We start from the raw sequence: 23,124 nt of genomic DNA on the forward strand, positions 1-23,124 counted from the left end.
CACTGACAGACGGATTAAGTCATTCAAAGACATTAAAAGATGTAATGGCATGCCGGGATCATGAGTGATTCGAATATCTGTAGGTCTGTGATTGGATGGTACAGCCCTTCACAACCACTCACTGTGTTTAAAAAATGGCCCAAATAAGGAACTTACAATAGGTATGTGATATTAACGTTGTATAAAAACACTACAAGGGGTGTTCAAATAAGCAATGCTGGGAGAAGAAACTGAGGAAAGAGCTTAGTAACAACGAGTGGGGAAGATCTATGATAAGGCACTAGCATTCATATACAACGTATAGAGAGGGAAACTCAGCATAGGCTCCTCACATACTGGTACCATACACCTGAAAATTAGCAACATGTGACGAGTCAAAAATAAACACGCTTGATAGTATGTGGTGTAACAGGCACCCTCACACATGTAGTTTGGCAGTGCCCCATGCTGGGCTGATACAGGTAGGAAGTCCTGAGAGAGACAGAGGTGGACTTTCGAATACTGAGACAGGGGGAGCAGGAGGTGATCTTTCTCAGATTGCTATATCATGGGGCACGGTCATAGTGCCTAAGGTGAGAGATTGGCTGGCTTGCCTGTGGTATACTTTGGCCATGGATAAATTACATACTCTGTGGATCATAGATTTTAATTCTTTGAAGTGGACTGGATGCCTCTCCTGGCACTTGTGTTTAAAAAGTACAGACTCATATGGAGAACTCACCTACCCGCTGTGATTTAGGGTCTAGAGACTCTGCTTGTAAGAAATCTCTTAATAATGCTACTCTAAAGGGCCAGAAATCTCCAGAGTTCAGGAGGTCACTCCTTGCACACATACATTTACTGTTGACATGCAGTCCTTGACTTTCCACTGTTTCTAATATTAGATGCCCTGGTTAGGTGGTTGGCAGAGTTAGGAGGTCCTGGGGTTGATGATGTGGGTAGCAAATACTCTTGTTTTATGCTTCCACACCAGCCACATGGTTGTAAGTGATGGTATGAGTGCCATAAAGTGAACTTTAGTCAAATGAGCTAACCGTGAGTTCTTTGTACTCTTTAAAAGGAAGTGCCAGTAGAGGCATCACTCGTGGAAGGCGACACCCTTACTTTATTGTCAGTGCAAATTCTTTCTACACTCAGAGTTTTGGGTGTGCGTTAAATGATAATTTGGGAAAGCCACTGACCCTCTGTGGAACAGCTTCACCTTTCAGCTAGTGGTGTTCTGCTACCTCCTTTATTCTCATGTTGAAAGGAATTACCTGACTTGAAGGTGAAAACCTTGTTCAGTATGTCCCATCAACTGGAACGCAATAAGGCACTAAAATCCTTTGACCAGACTGTCCAATTCATTGAGGACACTTTGAAGTGTGTATTTTTGATGACAGTTTTCAAACTGGTCCAGTTCTAAGGAGTTTGGCACCTGACAACTTTACGAACAGATCCTTGTGATGTTGAACACAGCTAACACCCTACTGCTATGGTGAGACACATCAACCTCCACTATGCTGAGAACAGAAATCAGATCAGATAATCGGGTGACAAGGAGGTGATCATTTCTAACAGTTTTTGAAATCACATTTATGTACGCTCCTGTATCACAAAGGCAAGCAAAAATCAACTTGATGTACTTGCATCCCTCTGAAACACTTAGTTTTGGATCTGAAAATGCCAAGATGGTGGATACCATTAACACATCAACACAGAGATTATCTGTCACAGGCCTAACATCCCATTGCGATGCCTGTACACCGACTAAATACGTTTTCACTGAGGAGTGCATCAACATTTGGTGCTGATGTTGTGCACACCTGGCCAAAGTTATTAACTTTGCCACATTTAATTCAGGATAAATCCTTAGCATGCCAATACAAACAAAAAAGATGGTGATTACAGCAGTAACTGCAATTTGTAATGTGAATTTCTTTGGGAAAGAGCCACGTGCTACCTTCAGAAACCTTTGTTCATCATGAAACATGGACCAAAGACATGAATTTTGTTTGCCAGTGGGCCACTTTATAGAACAGACTGCAGTTTTGCTTAAGTTTGCTTTTTTATGAGTGCAGGACCACAGGGTTTGACGACACAGCTTGGCACAGTAAACAACCTAAATGAACAGGTTCCCATGTTGGCGGAAAATTGCAGGTTCAGGCCAGGTGCAAGAGAGACCATTTGAATATGGTAATTAGCTCATCTTCCCTCCACCTTCCTTTGCACAAATTGAAATGTTCAAAACGTGTGTTAATAAATTAATTAATCTTGTTAATTTTTTGGAGTACTGCCTTGTGGTGAGAAGACGCTTCTTAGATGTGAAAACGTTATTGTAGACAGTCCTCTGGTTAACCCTAATAAAGCAAAGAGGGATCCATGTCTGTGGTGGATTGAAGATCTCGTACTTTTCAATCTCATGCTTTTCTTACTGTCAAACTAGGGAGCCCTAGTGGTTTTGAGAAGATCTGTGAAAACCTTTTGGGAGAGCTTTTTCTACTTTTTTTCTTGAAAAAAACACGATAAGTACACAAAGAGTTCCAGAGATGCTTACCCATCATTGGATCATTTTGTCTCTGTAAGTTTTGCTGTTAAATTTAGGCTGAAGTCTGAGAAATTATATTTGCTTTGCTGGATGCCAGGTTGTGTTCAACAGTACAATTTGGACCTGCGGTTTGGAGTACTCAGTTATCAACTTTTTGCTGTGCCATAATCTGCATCAGTGTTGAGTAAAGACTTAAAACCTTGATGCACACCCTAATTAGTATAGCAGTACTGACTGTTTAAAAACACCAGCAATTCCCTCGCTGTCATAAAATCATTTTTTAAGATGGTCCAGCTGTATGTTTACTGCTGTGAGGTCAGTCCGTGAAGGTATATCGTGCTGTAGGAACACTGGAATTGTCCCCAATGGTGCTGCCATGAAATGAGGAAACCAGAAAAATATAATGCAGGATTTCCATCAACTAGAGAATATCCATCAGTATTCACAGAGGTACTTGAAAGGATCTCACTATACCTGTTAGACAGTTGTCAGGGAGTGCACGTGTGTTTGGGTGGTGCAGCTAGACAGAAAAGGTTACACGCACACTGCGCTCCTTTGGATACAGAGTTGTGTTTCTTCAATACATGGGTACATTTATTATCTTAATGTCATGTCATTTGCCCCTGCGATCTCTCCGCCGAACATGCCCAGTATATCCTTAGTGAGATATAGCACTGAGGCTGCTATGCACAGTGATCTTTCCCGCCACAACATTTCCTCTTGGAATTGCATTTTTCAGGTATGTTCGCATAGACCAAATAGTCGGTGAGGGATAAACATGCAATCAACGTTAATAAACGCTCCATTAACAAGGTACAAAGGCAATCATCAACATAAACAGTGAAGAACATCAGAGGACCAGATCTATGTGTACAAACCAGCTTTTTGCAACACGCCAGAGTTTCTGTTGATGCTGGCCTTTGTGTCAAAGATTAAATTACATTTGCAAGTGTTTCCTTTGGCTGCAAAAACATTGTAGGTATTAGATATCTGTAATATAGTCACTTGCATGCGGGAATCTTATACTTTTGAGTCAAATTATTGACAAATATGAATATTGTTTGAACAAATGCTTAACTTTATTTTTTCAGTGTAAATGTACTGTAGTCGTGTTTATCTCTTTTCGTTCATAAACCAGAAGCCAGGGAAAATTATTGCTATACTTCATAAAATCTTTAATAAAGTTTCCTTTCTATGACATTTGATATTCGTTAGATAAAGTTGCTTACAGTCAATTTAGTTATAAACAGGGGGATTTTGGATGTTTATGTACGGATTTCCTCTTCTGTTCGCAACGCCAGATCCAGCTTCCGCAGCACTTTTCCTTTGTCCTTTTGACAACAGCTGCTAGCCCAGTGATAAACACATGTCGGCTTGCTGTTCTCTAATAATAGTATTCTTTAGCCACTGGCTGGACTGATAGTGTTAAAATGGTGGCTGCACCCTGAGTGAATGCCTGGACCGCTGTCTTTTTATTTCCTACTTTTCCTGATGGATGTTGGCTAGGGACTCATACTTCTCTATTTACTTTTTCTTTAGAATCCAGGAACTTAAAGAGCTTGGAGATCTCGCTCCTCATTGGGAGAATCTACGTCAGAGCGTCATTACTCACTACGAGCAGATGGTGAGCATGTACCAGAGCACGCTTACTGAACTAGTGAAAAACCCAGGTACAAACAGGCATTTGTTCTTCCTTTGAAATGTTCTCGTTAAGTACAGCTGATTTCAAAAATAGGAGATCGGAGGGCAGAGATAGCGTGGTGGCGGAGGGCTATGCAGGAAAAGCGTATTGCATCAGTCCTTGTTGTGCAAAAACCAAGCCATATAAATAAATGCAGGACTGGTGTTGGAATGTTGGAACGGAAGGCCCCCTGCATTGTGAAGAAGTGTACCTCTACCCTGTGTGCCCTATTGTAATGTTGTCTGGCTTCCAAATGCTGATTTGTTTTAGTCATAGGAAAGCACAGATCATGCATGTGCCATGACATAGGACTGTCTCATGGATTGTGGTCTTATTGGACCAGGAGGGGCATCCAAAGCGCCACCCTCATAGTAGTGGAACGCTACTGCCTTCTCCAGGAGTTAAACAGCACAGTCCCTGTAGTGGCAGCATACCATGTAGCGATCAGTAGTAGTGAACAGGACCCTTTTACTTGTTATCACTACAGTGAGCCTACAGGCTCACTCACCTTTTTAAAAGTTCCCCTGCTCTGTGTTTAACTCACCCGTGGCCTACATTAGGTTGAAATGAAAGTGTATGCATGATGAAAATGTGCTGAATCCATGTGAGCGCCACATGCACCACTAAGAGAATACAGTGTGGAACAGTGTGTCTGTGGTGCAACAATAGCCCCTGTTGTCCCTGTGGAGCGGGGGGTCCCGGGGCTCCAGGAGACCCCCTCCGGAACTGTGCAGGTGTGTCAGCATGAGCGCTCCTGACTGGGTATGAAGCATGGGGGTTCCCCTCCATTAATTTTGCAGCGGGGGCCCTCAGGCTTCGTTATGCTACTGCAATGTGCACATAACAAATGTGTGTGTCCTGGCAGTGTGTGTTTAATGTGACATACTCTGGTGCGATACAGAGAGACTGTAGTGCTGAACAGTGTCACAGACTGAGTGAATGTGCTGCATGTGGGAATGCTGGTGGTAGCACAGTACATGGGTACAACAGCACTAGACACTAGAGTGTGCTATGGACATACACTGTGTGAAGAAACGCCTGCACTGGTACATTACATGGATGACCTTGAGTTCCATTTTGGGAAGGCCAGGCCAGCTTGGTGAAAACATCAGGATTAAAGGAATCCCCCAAGAAAGAGATCTATATTGCTGCAATCCTGTAAGCTGGGTGGAACAAGCACTAGATGAGGGAGGGAGGCAAGCTCTCCCTGTGTATTTCAAAGGCTTTTTGATTTAGTGACATATCACAAAGAAGGGGCCTGAACACATCATAGAAAGAGGGAAATGGGGCTGATAAGTGAACCAAAAAGGGTAGGACTCAGGGGAACAGGATTAAGCGTTGATGCACATATCACTGTGGCTCACATCCAGGTGTGCCTGCTGTGACAGACATCCTCTAGGAAGAAGGATGAAGGGGAGAGATGTCCATTTCAAAGAAGCAGAACCCCAACATAAAACGTCAATGATCCAAACCCTAAATCACATTTGGTGTCAGGAAAAGAACTATAATTATGGGATTTTGAGATCCCCAACTTGCCGTATGCCAAGCAGCCAGCCATGTTGCATGAGGAGGGGAAGCTCTGTAAAACATCTGCCTGTGGCCAGGACTAGAGGCAAAGCCTGCTAGTCTCTCTGCTGGGTGAGGGGACATAACTTACATGTTGCTGGAGCTGGAGAAACTCAGATAGTCAGGACACTGGTGAGGGCAGCTCAGGAAAGAGAGTCGGTACCTGCCAGGAGCTGCACGTGTGAACGTGTGCACCTCGAATTTGCCGATCCAGCCCTGGACTCCACTGCACCGCTGCCAGGTTTTGTTCCACCAGAGTGAGTAAGCTGAGAACTGGACCTTACGGGCCCTGGGGGAATATAACACCTTTGATATTTGCAACTCTACATAAATCTAAGTGACTAAAGCATATTGACTGATTCCAAAATTAGGATAATCGGGTGACAAGGCCTGGTCATTTACGCTCCTTGGATGTCACCATATGTGAATGGGGAGTAACCACGTTTGTTACATGTGCATCGGTTAAACTCATAGTGGCCTGACCACTACTAGCTTGTCTACCTTACAGGGGGGAACTCTGTTATTGTTTTTTTAATGTTATTTACCTTTTGCATGTGAAAAATTAGACTACTGCTTCTTATACCAAAAACAAGTATTTGGCTGGTCATTGAATTAATTTGATGTGCTACTTGCATGTTGAGTTATGAGTCATGTTCACTAAACTGTATCTGCACTTCACCTCCATGGGAGGTTTGACTGCTCGTTTCACACTATTAACTGAGAGTCAGGTGCAGAAGGGGGTGCTTGTCCCACTTAAGTGAGATGCATAGAAGGGTGGGCCTTGGGACATCAGGATTAAAAGGCCTCAGCCATCTCGGTCATTCTCAGTAGCCCATGCATTGCCCAGGAGTAGGGTCCTGACAACTGGATACAACATATTTCACTGAAGTGCATTCAACTGACTGCAAACCTTGTTGTAGACAAAAATGTGCAAAGACAAGCAGTTTCTGCTACTTTGTCCGCAAGCCTCTTTCCTGAACGACAAAGAAATACTGTCTGGGAGCAGTAGTTGTAGTAGAAGAAAGACCCTCAGCCCTGACATGTCCCCTTTCAACATCTAACTCTGAGAGCCAGGTTGCAGTCCTGACTGAGTTGGCGGATGTACCCTAGCCCCATAACACCAAAGAGGGGATGTTCTAGTTTCTTTAGATGGCAGTCAAAGACACTAATGCAGTACTTCTATGATAGAGTACTGACCACGTCAGCAAAATATTAACCACTTCCTCTGAGCTGTAACCAATTTACGTTAATTATTTCACAGCAACCAGGTGCTTCACCTTAAGTCCCTGATGCTGGTGTGGCAAGTACTATGAACAAAAAACAAGTAAATAAGACATCAAACTAGTAGCTCACAGACATGTGACAAACAGCCAATGAAGAAACTGGTTGTATGTTGTGCAACTGCACATTTCTTTTAGGCTTACACATGATACCACGAGGTCAAGTAAAGTGAGATTTTTCAGATAGTTCTTATGGAGGAGTGATGCCCCAGGAGATTCTTGCATTTTACTTAAGCAAAATTGTTATTTTAAATGGTGCAGAACAGAGTACATCATTGTGCTGTGTTAAGGATTACAACTGCCTCTAGGGCAGGAGAGTAAGGAAAACATACTCAGGGAGTTGCATCCATCTTTTATGATGCTGTAGGAACCACTTTCCAGGAAATGTTATCCTCCTTGAACTACCATTCTACCTGCTGTTGTGTTACATCACATTGAGAAATATTCAAGATAAGCACATTTTATTTAATTATCATGAAATAAAATGGGCTTTCATGAATATGAGGATTACTGTATTAATCTTCTTCAGCAGCATGAATCATTCTGGTTGCTAAGATGGGCTGCTCAGGAAAAAGACTGGAGTAGTGCCACTCGGCAGTCATACCATCCTGTACTTGAGCCTCCTCCGTCTGCCGAAGTCCCAAGCCTCTGCGTAACTATTCAGCCCTGTCACTTCTCAGTCCATCCATAATCGCCCAGCCCCTGTGACTCCTCCCTTCCTCATTACCTCTTACCTGGTAACTGTGAGTAGGAATGCAGGCAGTCAAACTATCCTGGACATCCTGAAACTCATTATGCAATGATGGCTGGGGATTGATACTTGCTTTTTGCCATTTTCTAAAGGAGAGTGAAGTTTCTTGGTTTTACCTCGCTTACCCAATGGCATTTCCCCAACTTCACCCAGCTACGAAGATGAAGTGAAAATCTTGTCCAAACACAATGCATACATACACAAGCCAATATCAAAACCAACAAGATAAACAATATATATATTAAGTAAGACCATAATATAAATACAACAGAAAAAAAGACAAAAAATACATGGGAATCAATGCTACAGGTGCAGCTAATTAGCATATCATGATTATTACTATCATACCAAATGATTGATATCGACCCTCGCTTTTGTGATGTTGGCCTTGTTCTCCATCCCAGTGACCAGATCGGTCAGTACTTCCAAAGGTGCTCAGCCATGTGATGTCCAATCTATTGATCATGCTTTTGGTCCACAGGAATGAAATCTCTCTATTTCACATTCTACTGTTTCATATGTAGATGTACACCTACTTGATCTAAAACCTATCGTGGGCATAAAGTGAATGCCCCCTATGGATTTGTGTAAGTGAAGTCAAGTACTGCTCTAGCTATCACTTTGCCTAAATAAGAAACAGCTGTCTATGAGGGTGATTAGATTATCGTTGCCCCTGTAGAAATACAAGCAGATCTCTTGCTGCACTGTGATCCCTTGTGTGAAAGCTAAGACAGTACTTTTTTATTAATCCCCTTCACCTCACTTGCCCTTTACTGTGGCTCATGTTCCTATCATAATCCTCAGCCTCATCCTGCATCCTTATCATCCCTTCCCATTGGAAGCTGAAGTGTTGTGTGAGTTATTAATGACAGAACTTTTTGGCTTCTGATGGACTTCAAAGAACTGTGACACGAATGTTAGAGCATGGTGAAGTGAATGCAGATTTAGAATGTTAAGTTCATGGTTACACACAGACGCATAAAGATGTGTAATACCCAGCTCCGTATGTGGCATACTAATTGACTGGTACCCATGCTGGAGAAGAAGCTACAACTAGTGGTGAGCTAGGGGATAAGTAATTTGAAAATCAACAGTGCTCTCCTAGAGAGTTTGCCATGGTCCAAGCAAACTGCTCGTGCGTGCCATGTGTGCGTCCGTTGAAGTGCAGAATCGATGATTGGCGTATGTGGAGTCAAAGCGCAATACCAGCCGGTGTGAAGCACTTGAAGATAACAAAAGCCTCACTGCGAAGTCTACACATCATTGGCCAAAAACATGCCGGCAAAGCCATAAACAGAGATGCTGGGCTACTACACAACATAAAGCTAGACATTACACAGAGTGATAATGAGGAAGGCAGATACAACAAGGGTTTGAAAGTGCAGCACATAGCGACTGCAAATTGCAAGATAACACTACGATCAGAAGTGCTTTGAGGCAGAGGTAAACCAGTTGTCAAAAAGCACAAAAGGACCCCTGAAAACAAAGCAATTCAGACAAAACAGTCATCTGCAGTCACCAATTAAAGAGAGTCATCATACAACAGCATTGGGGAAGTGGCCCAAAGAGAAGTGCCAAGGGTGGTGCTTATGGAGCCATCAACACCTGAAACGGCATGCCACCAAAGCTGCTGAGTAGGGCTCAGAGCAACTCCATAAGTCTTCGAAAACTGAAAGGCTGAGGTAGGCAATTGGAATATTGAAAGGCTGTTCTTCCAATGAAGACCCAGAAAGAAGTCACGTTTCCTGTAATTAGCAAAGGTGGTCCAGAAGCGAGCATGTTACAAGGCCTCAGAGATGGTTTGCATAAACAAGGTCACAAAGACCACCAAGCAGCATCAGAGAGAACACTATTTTCTACATGAGTGAGTTCCACAAACGGTTATACTGCTGCCACCTTCCTGAAACCACCACCACCTTTTGATACCACCAAAAAGCAGAATATTGGCAATAGATGGACTCTTTACTTTTTAGACATTTGATGGTTTCATTGATGTACTACAGGAAACAGATAACAAAAAGATTATCAAATATCTTAAGAATCTTGCTGGTCAGGGTGTAAAAGAAGTCATAAAGAAAATGAAAGAACAAGCTGACAAATGTACATACTATTCAATCAAAGAACCTTAAATCTCAAGTTCAATCCAATGCCTAATGTAGATTACAAAAGTCACATTTTCAGTTAAGAGCGACAGAGAGTTGGTGAAACCATGGACTAATTTGCTGAGAGACTGGATATGCTCATCAAACACTAAGTTCAATGAATTTAATGATGAGGAATACATATGTCTCAGAGTTATTGATGGATGCCTGTCAGATTCATTCAGATGACGAATGCTGAGAAAAACTCTTAGTCTGGAGTGAGTTGTCATGGCTGCCAGAGCTGAATAGCGTGCAGATCAACAAACTGCTGACATGGAGGCCAGAAGTGCCCCATGTGAGCCAGTCATGAACATGGAAATTAAGCAGAAGCACAAGGCTGAAGGACATAAAGTGATGTCTCTACTGAAAAATAACTTGTGTTTCAGATGTGGATTTTCGTTCCCACACAAAGGTAAATGTCCCTCCATTGGACAGATTGGCAAAGGCTATGGGAAGGAGAACCACTTTGTAACAGTTTGCAAGGCAAAGAAAAAAGTAAGTGCAAACAAAATGGCCACCTGTACATTCCGGAAGTGACTCAACACACCCACAGAAGTCCAAATGCCAACACCAGCTGAGACAAATTGACACCAAACTAAGTTGATTGTCATCTAAATCATTGTCCAAAAGGTTCTTCATTATCAATATCAAATAAAAGTAAAGAAGATGGTTGGAAAATGTAGATGCTCACGTCAGAAGAATGTGCGCATGTTGGATTGACCACATGTGAAGAAAAATACAGGTCAAAGAAAAGTCGACATGAAAAAGCACCAACGTCTTTCAAACATTGTCTGAAGTTTACACTGGAAGTAAACAGATGTTCAATACCTTTCATTATCAACAGTGGTGTGTTGATAAACATTAAACTCGAAGACAAATGTATTGACTTATCCTGACTGATACCATTGAAAACTAACATATATACATGGGTTGCATTGATGCCATTGAAAAGTCAAGGTTCATTCATAGTGACAATGAAACACAAGAAGACAAATGTGCAAGCGCATATTCATGTGCTTCAAGGTACAGCCTCAAGTGCCTGTTTAATCAGTTTGCACATTGCTGACACATTTGAATGGTGTGCTCTTCTCTTGCTTTGATTTAAATAAAGGATGCCATTAACCCCTTCGCTGCCAGGCCTTTTCCCCCTCCTGTGCCAGGCCTTTTTTTGCCTTTTTGGGTCAGTTTGCGCTTAGGCCCTCATAACTTTTTGTCCACATAAGCTAACCAAGCCAAATTTGCGTCCTTTTTTTCCAACATCCTAGGGATTCTTGAGGTACCCAGACTTTGTGGGTTCCCCTGAAGGAGGCCAAGAAATTGGCCAAAATACAGTGAAAATTTCGTTTTTTTCAAAAAAATTGGAAAAAGTGGCTGCAGAAGAAGGCTTGTGGTTTTTCTCCTGAAAATGGCATCAACAAAGGGTTTGCAGTGCTAAACCCAGCAGCTTCCCAGCTTTCAGGAACAGGCAGACTTGAATCAGAAAACCCAATTTTTCAACACAATTGTGGCATTTTACTGGGGCATACCCCATTTTTGCAATTTTTTGTGCTTTCAGCCTCCTTCCAGTCAGTGACAGAAATGGGCATGAAACCAATGCTGGATCCCAGAAACCTAAACATTTCTGAAAAGTAGACAAAATTCTGAATTCAGCAAGGGGTAATTTGTGTAGATCCTACAAGGGTTTCCTACAGAAAATAACAGCTGAAAAAGAAAAATATTGAAATTGAGGTGAAAAAACCATCAATTTTTCTCTACATTTTACTCTGTAACTTTTCCCTGCAATGTCAGATTATCGAAAGCAATATACCGTTACGTCTGCTGGACTCCTCTGGTTGCGGGGATATATAGGGCTTGTAGGTTCATCAAGAACCCGAGGAACCCAGAGCCAATAAATGAGCTGCACCCTGCAGTGCGTTTTCATTCTATACCGGGTATACAGCAATTCATTTGCTGAAATATAAAGAGTAAAAAATTGCTATCAAGAAAACCTTTGTATTTTCAAAAAGGGCACAAGATAAGGTGTTGAGGAGCAGTGGTTATTTGCACATCTCTGAATTCCGGGGTGACCATACTAACATGTGAATTACAGGGCATTTCTCAAATAGATGTCTTTTTTACACACTCTCCTATATTTGGAAGGAAAAAATGTAGAGAAAGACAAGGGGCAATAGCACTTGTTTTGCTAATCTATGTTCCCCCAAGTCTCCCGATACAAATGATACCACATTTGTGTGGGTAGGCCTAGCGCCCGCGACAGGAAACGCCCCAAAACGCAACGTGGACACATCCAAAATTTTGGAAGAGAACAGAGGTGTTTTTTGCGAAGTGCCTACCTGTAGATTTTGGCCTCTAGCTCAGCCGGCACCTAGGGAAACCTACCAAACCTGTGCATTTCTGAAAACTAGAGACCTAGGGGAATCCAAGGAGGGGTAACTTGCGGGGCTCGGACCAGGTTCTGTTACCCAGAATCCTTTGCAAACCTCAAAATGTGGCTAAAAAAACACATGTTCCTCACATTTCTGTGGCAGAAAGTTCTGGAATCTGAGAGGAGCCACAAATTTCCTTCCACCCAGCGTTCCCCCAAGTCTCCCGATAAAAATTATACCTCACTTGTGTGGGTAGGCCTAGCGCCCGCAACAGGAAACACCCCAAAGCGCAACGTGGACACATCCAAATTTTTGGAAGAAAACAGATGTGTTTTTTGCGAAGTGCCTACCTGTAGATTTTGGCCTCTAGCTCAGCCGGCACCTAGGGAAACCTACCAAACCTGTGCATTTCTGAAAACTAGAGACCTAGGGGAATCCAAGGAGGGGTGACTTGCGGGGCTCGGACCAGGTTCTGTTACCCAGAATCCTTTGTAAACCTCAAAATTTGCCTAGAAAAACACATGTTCCTCACATTTCTGTGGCAGAAAGTTCTGGAATCTGAGAGGAGCCACAAATTTCCTTCCACCCAGCGTTCCCCCAAGTCTCCCGATAAAAATTATACCTCACTTGTGTGGGTAGGCCTAGCGCCCGCGACAGGAAACGCCCCAAAGCGCAACGTGGACACATCCAAAACTTTGGAAGAAAACAGAGGTGTTTTTTGCGAAGTGCCTACCTGTAGATTTTGGCCTCTAGCTCAGCCGGCACCTAGGGAAACCTACCAAACCTGTGCATTTCTGAAAACTAGAGACCTTGGGGAATCCAAGGAGGGGTGACTTGCGGGGCTCGGACCAGGTTCTGTTACCCAGAATCCTTTGCAAACCTCAAAATTTGGCTAAAAAAACACATGTTCCTCACATTTCTGTGGCAGAAAGTTCTGGAATCTGAGAGGAGCCGCAAATTTCCTTCCACCCAGCATTCCCCCAAGTCTCCCGATAAAAATTATACCTCACTTGTGTGGGTAGGCCTAGCCCCCGCGACAGGAAATGCCCCAAAACGCAACGTGGACACATCCCATTTTTTGAAAGAAAACAGTGCCTACCTGTGGATTTTGGCCTGTAGCTCAGCCGGCACCTAGGGAAACCTACCAACCCTGTGCATTTTTTTAAAACTAAAGACCTTGGGGAATCCAAGATGGGGTGACTTGTGGGGCTCGGACCAGGTTCTGTTACCCAGAATCCTTTGCAAACCTCAAAATTTGGCTAAAAAAACACATGTTCCTCACATTTCTGTGGCAGAAAGTTCTGGAATCTGAGAGGAGCCACAAATTTCCTTCCACCCAGCATTCCCCAAAGTCTCCCGATAAAAATGATACCTCACTTGTGTGGGTGGGCCAGGTGCCTGCAACAGAATAAGGCCCAAAACCTGAAGAGATAGAAGGCATAGCACAGCGAGTTTATAAGGGCATATTCTTTTATACATCTTTAGACGGACTCTGCTTTGGGGACCCACATAAGTGAGGTGTCATTTTACTTGGGAGACTGAGGGGAAAACTGGGGAGTAGGAATTTTGTGCTGGAGCGGTGATCCTACTAAGAAAAGTCAGGAAAATATGCTTTTTTATGCAAATTTTGAGGTTTACAGAGGAGTCTGGGTAAGAAAATGTTGGAGGAGCCACGCAAGCCACACCTCCCTGGACTCCTTGGGGTGTCTAGTTTTAAAAAGTTTCTGGGTTTTGTAGGTTTCCCTAGATGAAGGCCGCACCCAGGACCAAAAACATAGGTGGGCCCTCCCCCCCAAACACAGGTATTTTTGCAATATATCATTTTGATGTGTGCACATACGTCTGTGATGTGCCAAACACTAAAAATGTGAAAAGAAACACACTTAGGTTATGTGAAGAAGACTCCTCACCCACCAACCAAGTTGGTGGCATGCTTCATCATCGGGGTCCCACCCGAGGCACCTAGCGTGTCACAGGTGTGCTGCGACGCCTGATTACAGCGGAGCAGGTTTTGTCATTTTTTACAACACATACTGGTTGGATTTGGCACGAGGGTGAGTGATGGTTCAGTGGATCAAATTTTATTAGCAAGAGATTTCACAAAAATGAAATGCACTGCTAATAACTGAAAGGCAAAAAAGTGAACCAATGACTCACAGCTCGTGAGCTGTAAAGCCGCGACAAGGCACCAACCGCTTTACAGTCCATCTACACACCTTTCATACATGACACGCACAAGACCATTCACACCGCCAGCCACGGGCCCGGCACATTACAACACTCACATCAACAGACCGCGCCACTCAAGGGCCCATCACTTACATACGCCCACATGCCTGATACAAGAATCACACCAGCTGATGGGAGTGTGGACTGCCGTTTGGCTGGCACCGCCAGCCAAGCGCCACCCCACGCACACCGCCAGCCAAGCGCCACCCCAAGCTCACCGCCAGCCAAGCGCCACCCCAAGCACACCGCCAGCCAAGCGCCACCCCAAGCACACCGCCAGCCAAGCGCCACCCCACGCACACCGCCAGCCAAGCGCCACCCCATGCACACCGCCAGCCAAGCGCCACCCCAAGCACACCGCCAGCCAAGCGCCACCCCACGCACACCGCCAGCCAAGCGCCACCCCACGCACACCGCCAGCCAAGCGCCACCCCAAGCACACCGCCAGCCAAGCACCACCCCAAGCACACCGCCAGCCAAGCGCCACCCAAGCACACCGCCAGCCAAGCGCCACCCCACGCACACCGCCAGCCAAGCGCCACCCCACGCACACCGCCAGCCAGGCACCACCCCACGCACACCGCAATCACTTTTTTTTATTTATAAACAACAAAGAAACTACTAATTATAAAATAAGCACAAAACTACAAACACAAAAGCTCTAACTAAATACACGACAGATGCCAACCGTGAAACATATGAAAATATAAAACAGACAGCTTACGGTCACGGTATTTCCCAAAAGTTTTTCGTTGTGTGGTAACTTCTATAACAGCTGGGCACACACAGCCCAGGCTTTGAAGGGCATTCGGGGCAGTACATCCGGCTCTCCCTCCGGATTGATCTCTGGGCACATACTCTACATTTCTTTGTGGGCATGTCTTTTTTGGGAGTGGGAGGAATGTGATCTGGAAAGTGCCGATCTTTCAATCTAGCCACATCCTCCACCACTTCTACTCTAGGAACTCTTGCCGGTTCCACCACAATAAGGCTTTCTATCACCGACTCCTGAAATTTAACAAATGTCATCCTTGACTCAGGTGAACAATCCTTGTATACAATAAAGGCATTAAAAGTTGCCAAATGAAATAAATGTAGGGCCAACTTTTTATACCACACATAAGACTTACGAAGTGCAGTGTAAGGTTCCAACCTCTGGTCTACTCTATCAACACCACCCATGTGCCTATTGTAGTCCAAAATGCACGCAGGTTTGCGCACTTCCGCAACCTGACCCCAAACAGCCACAGGGGAAGTACTCTCATCATGTATGGTCGATAGCATGTACACATCCCTCCTGTCTGAAAATTTCAGAGCTAGCAGCTCATTATTCCGCAAGGCACTGCACTGTCCCCTCTCAAGTTTTTTACAGACAAGCTCCCTTGGATAGCCTTTCCGGTTAGAACGGATTGTGCCACAAGCAACAGTGTCCACCCTAAACAACTCCTTGAACAACTGCACTCCAGTGTAGAAATTATCTATGTACAAATGGTGACCTTTGTTAAACAGCCGTCTAGCAAGTTCCCACACAATTTTTTCTCTAACTCCAAAAGTGGCCGGACAACCAGGAGGGTCAATACTGGAATCCCTACCAGTGTAGACCCGGAAATTATACACATATCCTGTACTGCTTTCTGACAGCAGATACAATTTAATCCCTTACCGTGCCCTCTTACTAGGAATGTACTGCTTAAAAACTAAACGCCCATTTGAAAGGACCAAAGACTCGTCCACACTTATCTCTTTGCCTGGAACATAGACCTCTGAAAACCGATCCACAAAATGATCAAGGACAGGCCTAATCTTAAAAAGGCGGTGACAATCAGGGTGATCTCGTGGCAAGGCTAAAGCATTGTCTACAAAATGCAGCATACGAAGAAGAAGCAAATACCGATTACGTGTCATAGTTGCAGGAAATATAGCAGTTGCCATCAAGGGACTAGTAGACCAATAAGAAGCCAGTGACGGCTTCCTGATCAACCCCATCAAAAAAGACAAACCTAAAAACCTTTTCATCTCTTCCAGATATGTGGGAACCCAATGAGTAGCTCTAGACTGAGGCTTAAGTCTGGCAGCGTTGTCCCGCAAATATTGCTCTGCATACACATTTGTCTGCTCCACAATCTCTTCCAAAAATACATCGTCCATAAACAAGTGAAAGAAATGGACAGGCAGAAAGTTTTCCGTATTAACTCTACACCCTGGGAGACCAGTAAATGCAGGTAACTGTGGCTGCTCCATGTTTGGGGCAATCCAGGTGTCAGGTCTTCCAATGGGAAACCCTTCAGCCCCAGGCTGCTGCACTCTTGGCACATCAATGTCCTCCTCTAACACAGGCCCTTCATCTGCACTGAGAGTAGCTTCCTCATCAGAAGAATACTCTCAGACAGAAAACTCACTTCCAGAATCTCCTGCTTCCTCCTCTGCCTCAGATGCAGAGTCAGTGTCGTAATCATGGTCTGAAGATGACTCAAAGAGCATGCGAACAACCTGCTGAGCGGTCACTTTGTGGCTAGCCATGATCCTAACAACAAATGGATAGCCAACAACAACTAGCACTAAAATAAGTAATAAACAAAGTGTAGCTTTATCACAAAGAGTTATGTACTACAAAAAACTATACCACTCAGTTGCCTGAAATAGCTACTCACCAAGCAACTACTCTGCACAGACACAGCAATCACCAATGATATCCCACTAAAAAGAAAAAAGAAAAAAGCAAATTAGACATATGACAACACAAACATCACTGTGCTCAAATCTAAGGACAATGTCAAACACACAATACTGCATTTAGTACACCACCTACAAACATGTCATTCATGCATGTCAACTCCTTTGGAGTAAATTGCTTTCACTTAACTAAAACATGCAACTATGCAAACCACAGGACAACTACTGCCAAAACTGCAAAGATCCACAGCAAAGGAAGCAAAAGTGTTGAACTAGAAGAAAAAGAAGAAATAAATTGTTATAATCACAAATACAAATACTTTGCCAGTTGACAAACACCCCACCACCAAGAACTTAGAAGTTGTCCCTGGTACCTAAGTGGATCCTGCCCCCCTCGGGGGTAGATGGGTGTAAAAAAATTGGCCAATCTGCCCCCAAGGGGGGCAGAAATGGGCAACACCTCTGTGCCCCCTTTCAGGGGGCGACCCTTCCCAAAGGGGGCACCCCCAGCACAACACAAAACAAAACAAAAAAATCCCTGCCGTATTGGTGGTTTCTGCCCTCCTTGGGGGCAGATGGGCCTACAAAATTAGGGGCAGAGATGGCCAATACAAATTTTCCCCACCTTAGGGGGGCGACCGTTGACCAAGGGGTGCCCCCAAACACACACACCACACACACACACACACACACACACAACACAATCCCTGGCGCCTAGTGTGCTTCCACCCCCCCGGGGCCAGATCGTCCAAAAAATGGCTGGTCTGCCATCGGCGGGGGCCGAAACAGAAAAAAAAATAGCTCCCCAGGGGAGCGACCCTTGCCCAAGGGGTTGCCCCCAAAATAAACAATAAAAACAAAATCCCTGGTGTCTAGTGGTTTTGGCCCCCCCTGGGGGCAGATCCGCCAAAAAATCGGCGGATCTGCCCCCAGGGGGGGCGAAATACAAAAACAAATTGCCCCCGGGGGGGCGACCCTTGCCCACGGGGTCGCCCCCAAAATACACACAAATAATAAAATCCCTGGTGTCTAGTGGTTTTCGCCCCCCCCCCCCCCCCGGGGGCAGATCCGCCGAAAAATCCAGATCTGCCCCCGGTGGGGGCGAAATACAAAAAAAAATTGCCCCGGGGGGAGCGACCCTTGCCCAAGGGGTCGCCCCCAAAATACACACAAATAATAAAATCCCTGGTGTCTAGTGGTTTTCGCCCCCCCCCTGGGGGCAGATCCGCCGAAAAATCGGCAGATCTACCCCTCGGGGGTAGATGGGTGTAAAAAAATTGGCCAATCTGCCCCCAAGGGGGGCAGAAATGGGCAACACCTCTGTGCCCCCTTTCAGGGGGCGACCCTTCCCAAAGGGGGCACCCCCAGCACAACACAAAACAAAACAAAAAAATCCCTGCCGTATTGGTGGTTTCTGCCCTCCTTGGGGGCAGATGGGCCTACAAAATTAGGGGCAGAGATGGCCAATACAAATTTTCCCCACCTTAGGGGGGCGACCGTTGACCAAGGGGTGCCCCCAAACACACACCACACACACACACACACACACACACAACACAATCCCTGGCGCCTAGTGTGCTTCCACCCCCCCGGGGCCAGATCGTCCAAAAAATGGCTGGTCTGCCATCGGCGGGGGCCGAAACAGAAAAAAAAATAGCTCCCCAGGGGAGCGACCCTTGCCCAAGGGGTTGCCCCCAAAATAAACAATAAAAACAAAATCCCTGGTGTCTAGTGGTTTTGGCCCCCCCTGGGGGCAGATCCGCCAAAAAATCGGCGGATCTGCCCCCAGGGGGGGCGAAATACAAAAACAAATTGCCCCCGGGGGGGGGCGACCCTTGCCCACGGGGTCGCCCCCAAAATACACACAAATAATAAAATCCCTGGTGTCTAGTGGTTTTCGCCCCCCCCCCCCCCCCGGGGGCAGATCCGCCGAAAAATCGGCAGATCTGCCCCCGGTGGGGGCGAAATACAAAAAAAAATTGCCCCGGGGGGAGCGACCCTTGCCCAAGGGGTCGCCCCCAAAATACACACAAATAATAAAATCCCTGGTGTCTAGTGGTTTTCGCCCCCCCCTGGGGGCAGATCCGCCGAAAAATCGGCAGATCTGCCCCCGGGGGGGGGGGCGAAATACAAAAAAAAATTGCCCCCGGGGGGGCGACCCCAAAATACACATAAATAACAATATCCCTGGTGTCTAGTGGTTTTCGCCCCCCCTGGGGGCAGATCCGCCGAAAAATCGGCGGATCTGCCCCCAGGGGGGGCGAAATACAAAAAAAAATTGCCCCGAGGGGGCGACCCTTGCCCAGGGGTCGCCCCCAAAATACACATAAATAACAATATCCCTGGTGTCTAGTGGTTTTCGCCCCCCCGCGAAAAATCGGCGGATCTGCCCCCAGGGGGGGCGAAATACCAAAAAAAATTGCCCCGGGGGGGGCGACCCTTGCCCAAGGGCTCGCCCCCAAAATAAACAACAAAGAAAATCCCTGGTGGCTAGTGGAGATTCCTGCTCCACGATCGCGGGCCCTGCCCCGATCGTGGAGCAGGAATCTTGTGAAAACAGGCACAGGGGGAAAGGAAAAACCCTTTCCTTTCCCCCATGTCTGTTTTCACCACCCCCCAAAAACGGAGAGGACTCCCCTTAGACGTTCTTCTCCGAAGACGCGCTGAAAGCAAATGGCTTCCAGCGCGCCCGGCAACACTAGATGACGTCAGCGCGCTGTGCGTTGACGTCATCGGATTGCCGTGGGGGGGGGGGGGCGGGGGTGGAAGGGGAAGGTCTTCCCCTTCCATCCCCGCCTGGGGTGGGGAGGGGGTGCACGGGGGGCGCGCTAGCGCTCCCCCAAGTTCCCCTGTGCCTAGGACGAGATGATCTCGTCCAAGGCACAGGGGAACTGTAGCCTTGGACGAGATCATCTCGTCCAAGGCATAGAACAGGTTAAGTGGAACTCAAAGAGAATTGCAGGTACAATACAAGCTTTTTTTTTTTTTTTACATATATTGGTCTGTTTCGATATAAAAGACTTAGCGCCTGATTTAGAGTATGGCAGAGGAGTTACTCCATCACAAACATGACGGACATCCCGTCAGCAGTATTACGATTCCCATAGGATATAATGGGATTGTCATTTGGCAGGTGGGATATCCATCATGTTTGTGACAAAGTAACCCCCCTCCACCAAACTCTTAATCAGGCCCTATGTTTTGGTGTATCATCATCTGCGGAGCAGTTGACAAACACCCCACCACCAAGAACTTAGAAGTTGTCCTTGGTACCTAAGTGGATCCTGCCCCCCTCGGGGGTAGATGGGCGTAAAAAAATTGGCCAATCTGCCCCCAAGGGGGGCAGAAATGGGCAACAACTCTGTGCCCCCTTTCAGGGGGCGACCCTTCCCAAAGGGGGCACCCCCAGCACAACACAAAACAAAACAAAAAAATCCCTGCCGTATTGGTGGTTTCTGCCCTCCTTGGGGGCAGATGGGCCTACAAAATTAGGGGCAGAGATGGCCAATACAAATTTTCCCCACCTTAGGGGGGCGACCGTTGACCAAGGGGTGCCCCCAAACACACACCACACACACACACACACACACAACACAATCCCTGGCGCCTAGTGTGCTTCCACCCCCCCGGGGCCAGATCGTCCAAAAAATGGCTGGTCTGCCATTGGCGGGGGCCGAAACAGAACAAAAAAATAGCTCCCCAGGGGAGCGACCCTTGCCCAAGGGGTTGCCCCCAAAATAAACAATAAAAACAAAATCCCTGGTGTCTAGTGGTTTTGGCCCCCCCTGGGGGCAGATCCGCCAAAAAATCGGCGGATCTGCCCCCAGGGGGGGCGAAATACAAAAACAAATTGCCCCCGGGGGGGCCACCCTTGCCCACGGGGTCGCCCCCAAAATACACACAAATAATAAAATCACTGGTGTCTAGTGGTTTTCGCCCCCCCCCCCCCCCCGGGGGCAGATCCGCCGAAAAATCGGCAGATCTGCCCCCGGTGGGGGCGAAATACAAAAAAAAATTGCCCCGGGGGGAGCGACCCTTGCCCAAGGGGTCGCCCCCAAAATACACACAAATAATAAAATCCCTGGTGTCTAGTGGTTTTCGCCCCCCCCCTGGGGGCAGATCCGCCGAAAAATCGGCAGTTCTGCCCCCGGGGGGGGGGGGCGAAATACAAAAAAAAATTGCCCCCGGGGGGGCGACCCCAAAATACACATGAATAACAATATCCCTGGTGTCTAGTGGTTTTCGCCCCCCCCTGGGGGCAGATCCGCCGAAAAATCGGCGGATCTGCCCCCAGGGGGGGGCGAAATACAAAAAAAAATTGCCCCGGGGGGGCGACCCTTGCCCAGGGGTCGCCCCCAAAATACACATAAATAACAATATCCCTGGTGTCTAGTGGTTTTCGCCCCCCGCGAAAAATCGGCGGATCTGCCCCCAGGGGGGGCGAAATACCAAAAAAAATTGCCCCGGGGGGGGGGGCGACCCTTGCCCAAGGGCTCGCCCCCAAAATAAACAACAAAGAAAATCCCTGGTGGCTAGTGGAGATTCCTGCTCCACGATCGCGGGCCCTGCCCCCGATCGTGGAGCAGGAATCTTGTGAAAACAGGCACAGGGGGAAAGGAAAAACCCTTTCCTTTCCCCCATGTCTGTTTTCACCACCCCCCAAAAACGGAGAGGACTCCCCTTAGACGTTCTTCTCCGAAGACGCGCTGAAAGCAAATGGCTTCCAGCGCACCCGGCAACACTAGATGACGTCAGCGCGCTGTGCGCTGACGTCATCGGATTACCGTGGGGGGGGGGGGGGCGGGGAGGGGGTGTCGGGGGGGCACGCTAGCGCTCCCCCAAGTTCCCCTGTGCCTAGGACGAGATGATCTCGTCCAAGGCACAGGGGAACTGTAGCCTTGGACGAGATCATCTCGTCCAAGGCATAGAACAGGTTAAGTGGAACTCAAAGAGAATTGCAGGTACAATACAACCTTTTTTTTTTTTTTTACATATATTGGTCTGTTTCGATATAAAAGACTTAGCGCCTGATTTAGAGTATGGCAGAGGAGTTACTCCATCACAAACATGACGGACATCCCGTCAGCAGTATTACGATTCCCATAGGATATAATGGGATTGTCATTTGGCAGATGGGATATCCATCATGTTTGTGACAAAGTAACCCCCCTCCACCAAACTCTTAATCAGGCCCTATGTTTTGGTGTATCATCATCTGCGGAGCATTTTCAAGATGTCATTCAATGTTTCATACAGCCTGTCACGAATGCTTTCAAATCTAGTGATGACATATTTGTTTATAGAGCTACTCAGAAGGCGCATAATAAAGCTTTCAAGCAAGTGTGTTGTTTACTTGTTGATGCAGGCTTAACTTTGAATGCTGAGAAATGTGAATTCCATAAGACAAAGCTAAGTTCTTTGGCCACATCTTTTCTGATAGGGGTATGACACTCCATCCAGCTAAAGAGCAAGCATTGTCAACTGCCAGTCCCCCACAAGATGTTTCCATGTTATGTTCCTCCCTTGGCATGGCCAGTTTCTGTTCCAAATACATACAGTACTTTGCCACCGTGAGTGCTCCATTAGGAAACTTGATGGAAAAGAGTGTTTCATTTAATTGGTCATATAAATCAGAGCAAAGCTTTAAGAGAATCAGACAAGCTATTGAGAATGCTACTGAAATGGCATATTTCAATTCAAAGTTTCATTCATACAGAAGTTGTTTTTGATGCTAGCCCAGTCTTGTTGGGGGGCAATCCTTGCACAGCGGACACCATATGCTCAAAGATATACTTTGTCGTATGCAAACAAACATTGTCCCTAACTGAACATGCTTACTCACAACCTTGAGAAAGAAAGTTTAGCATTGGGGTGACCTTTCCATGTGTTCTTATTCAGAAAGTCTTTCAC

The 23,124-nt window shown here is 46.2% G+C and overlaps 1 protein-coding gene across 3 annotated transcripts in view; it reads left to right on the plus strand.

Moving 5' to 3' along the window:
• Positions 1–23,124, plus strand: part of INPP4B (inositol polyphosphate-4-phosphatase type II B) — a 2,522,842-nt gene that overhangs the window by 1,787,449 nt on the left and 712,269 nt on the right. For all 3 annotated transcript variants that reach the window (XM_069242568.1, XM_069242569.1, XM_069242570.1), the window contains one exon: positions 4,067–4,197. In XM_069242568.1, the coding sequence (XP_069098669.1) occupies positions 4,067–4,197 (131 nt within the window). The remainder of the gene's footprint in view (positions 1–4,066; positions 4,198–23,124) is intronic.

This window comes from Pleurodeles waltl, chromosome 1_2 (genome assembly GCF_031143425.1).
Source record: "Pleurodeles waltl isolate 20211129_DDA chromosome 1_2, aPleWal1.hap1.20221129, whole genome shotgun sequence".
Classification (NCBI taxonomy): domain Eukaryota; kingdom Metazoa; phylum Chordata; class Amphibia; order Caudata; family Salamandridae; genus Pleurodeles; species Pleurodeles waltl.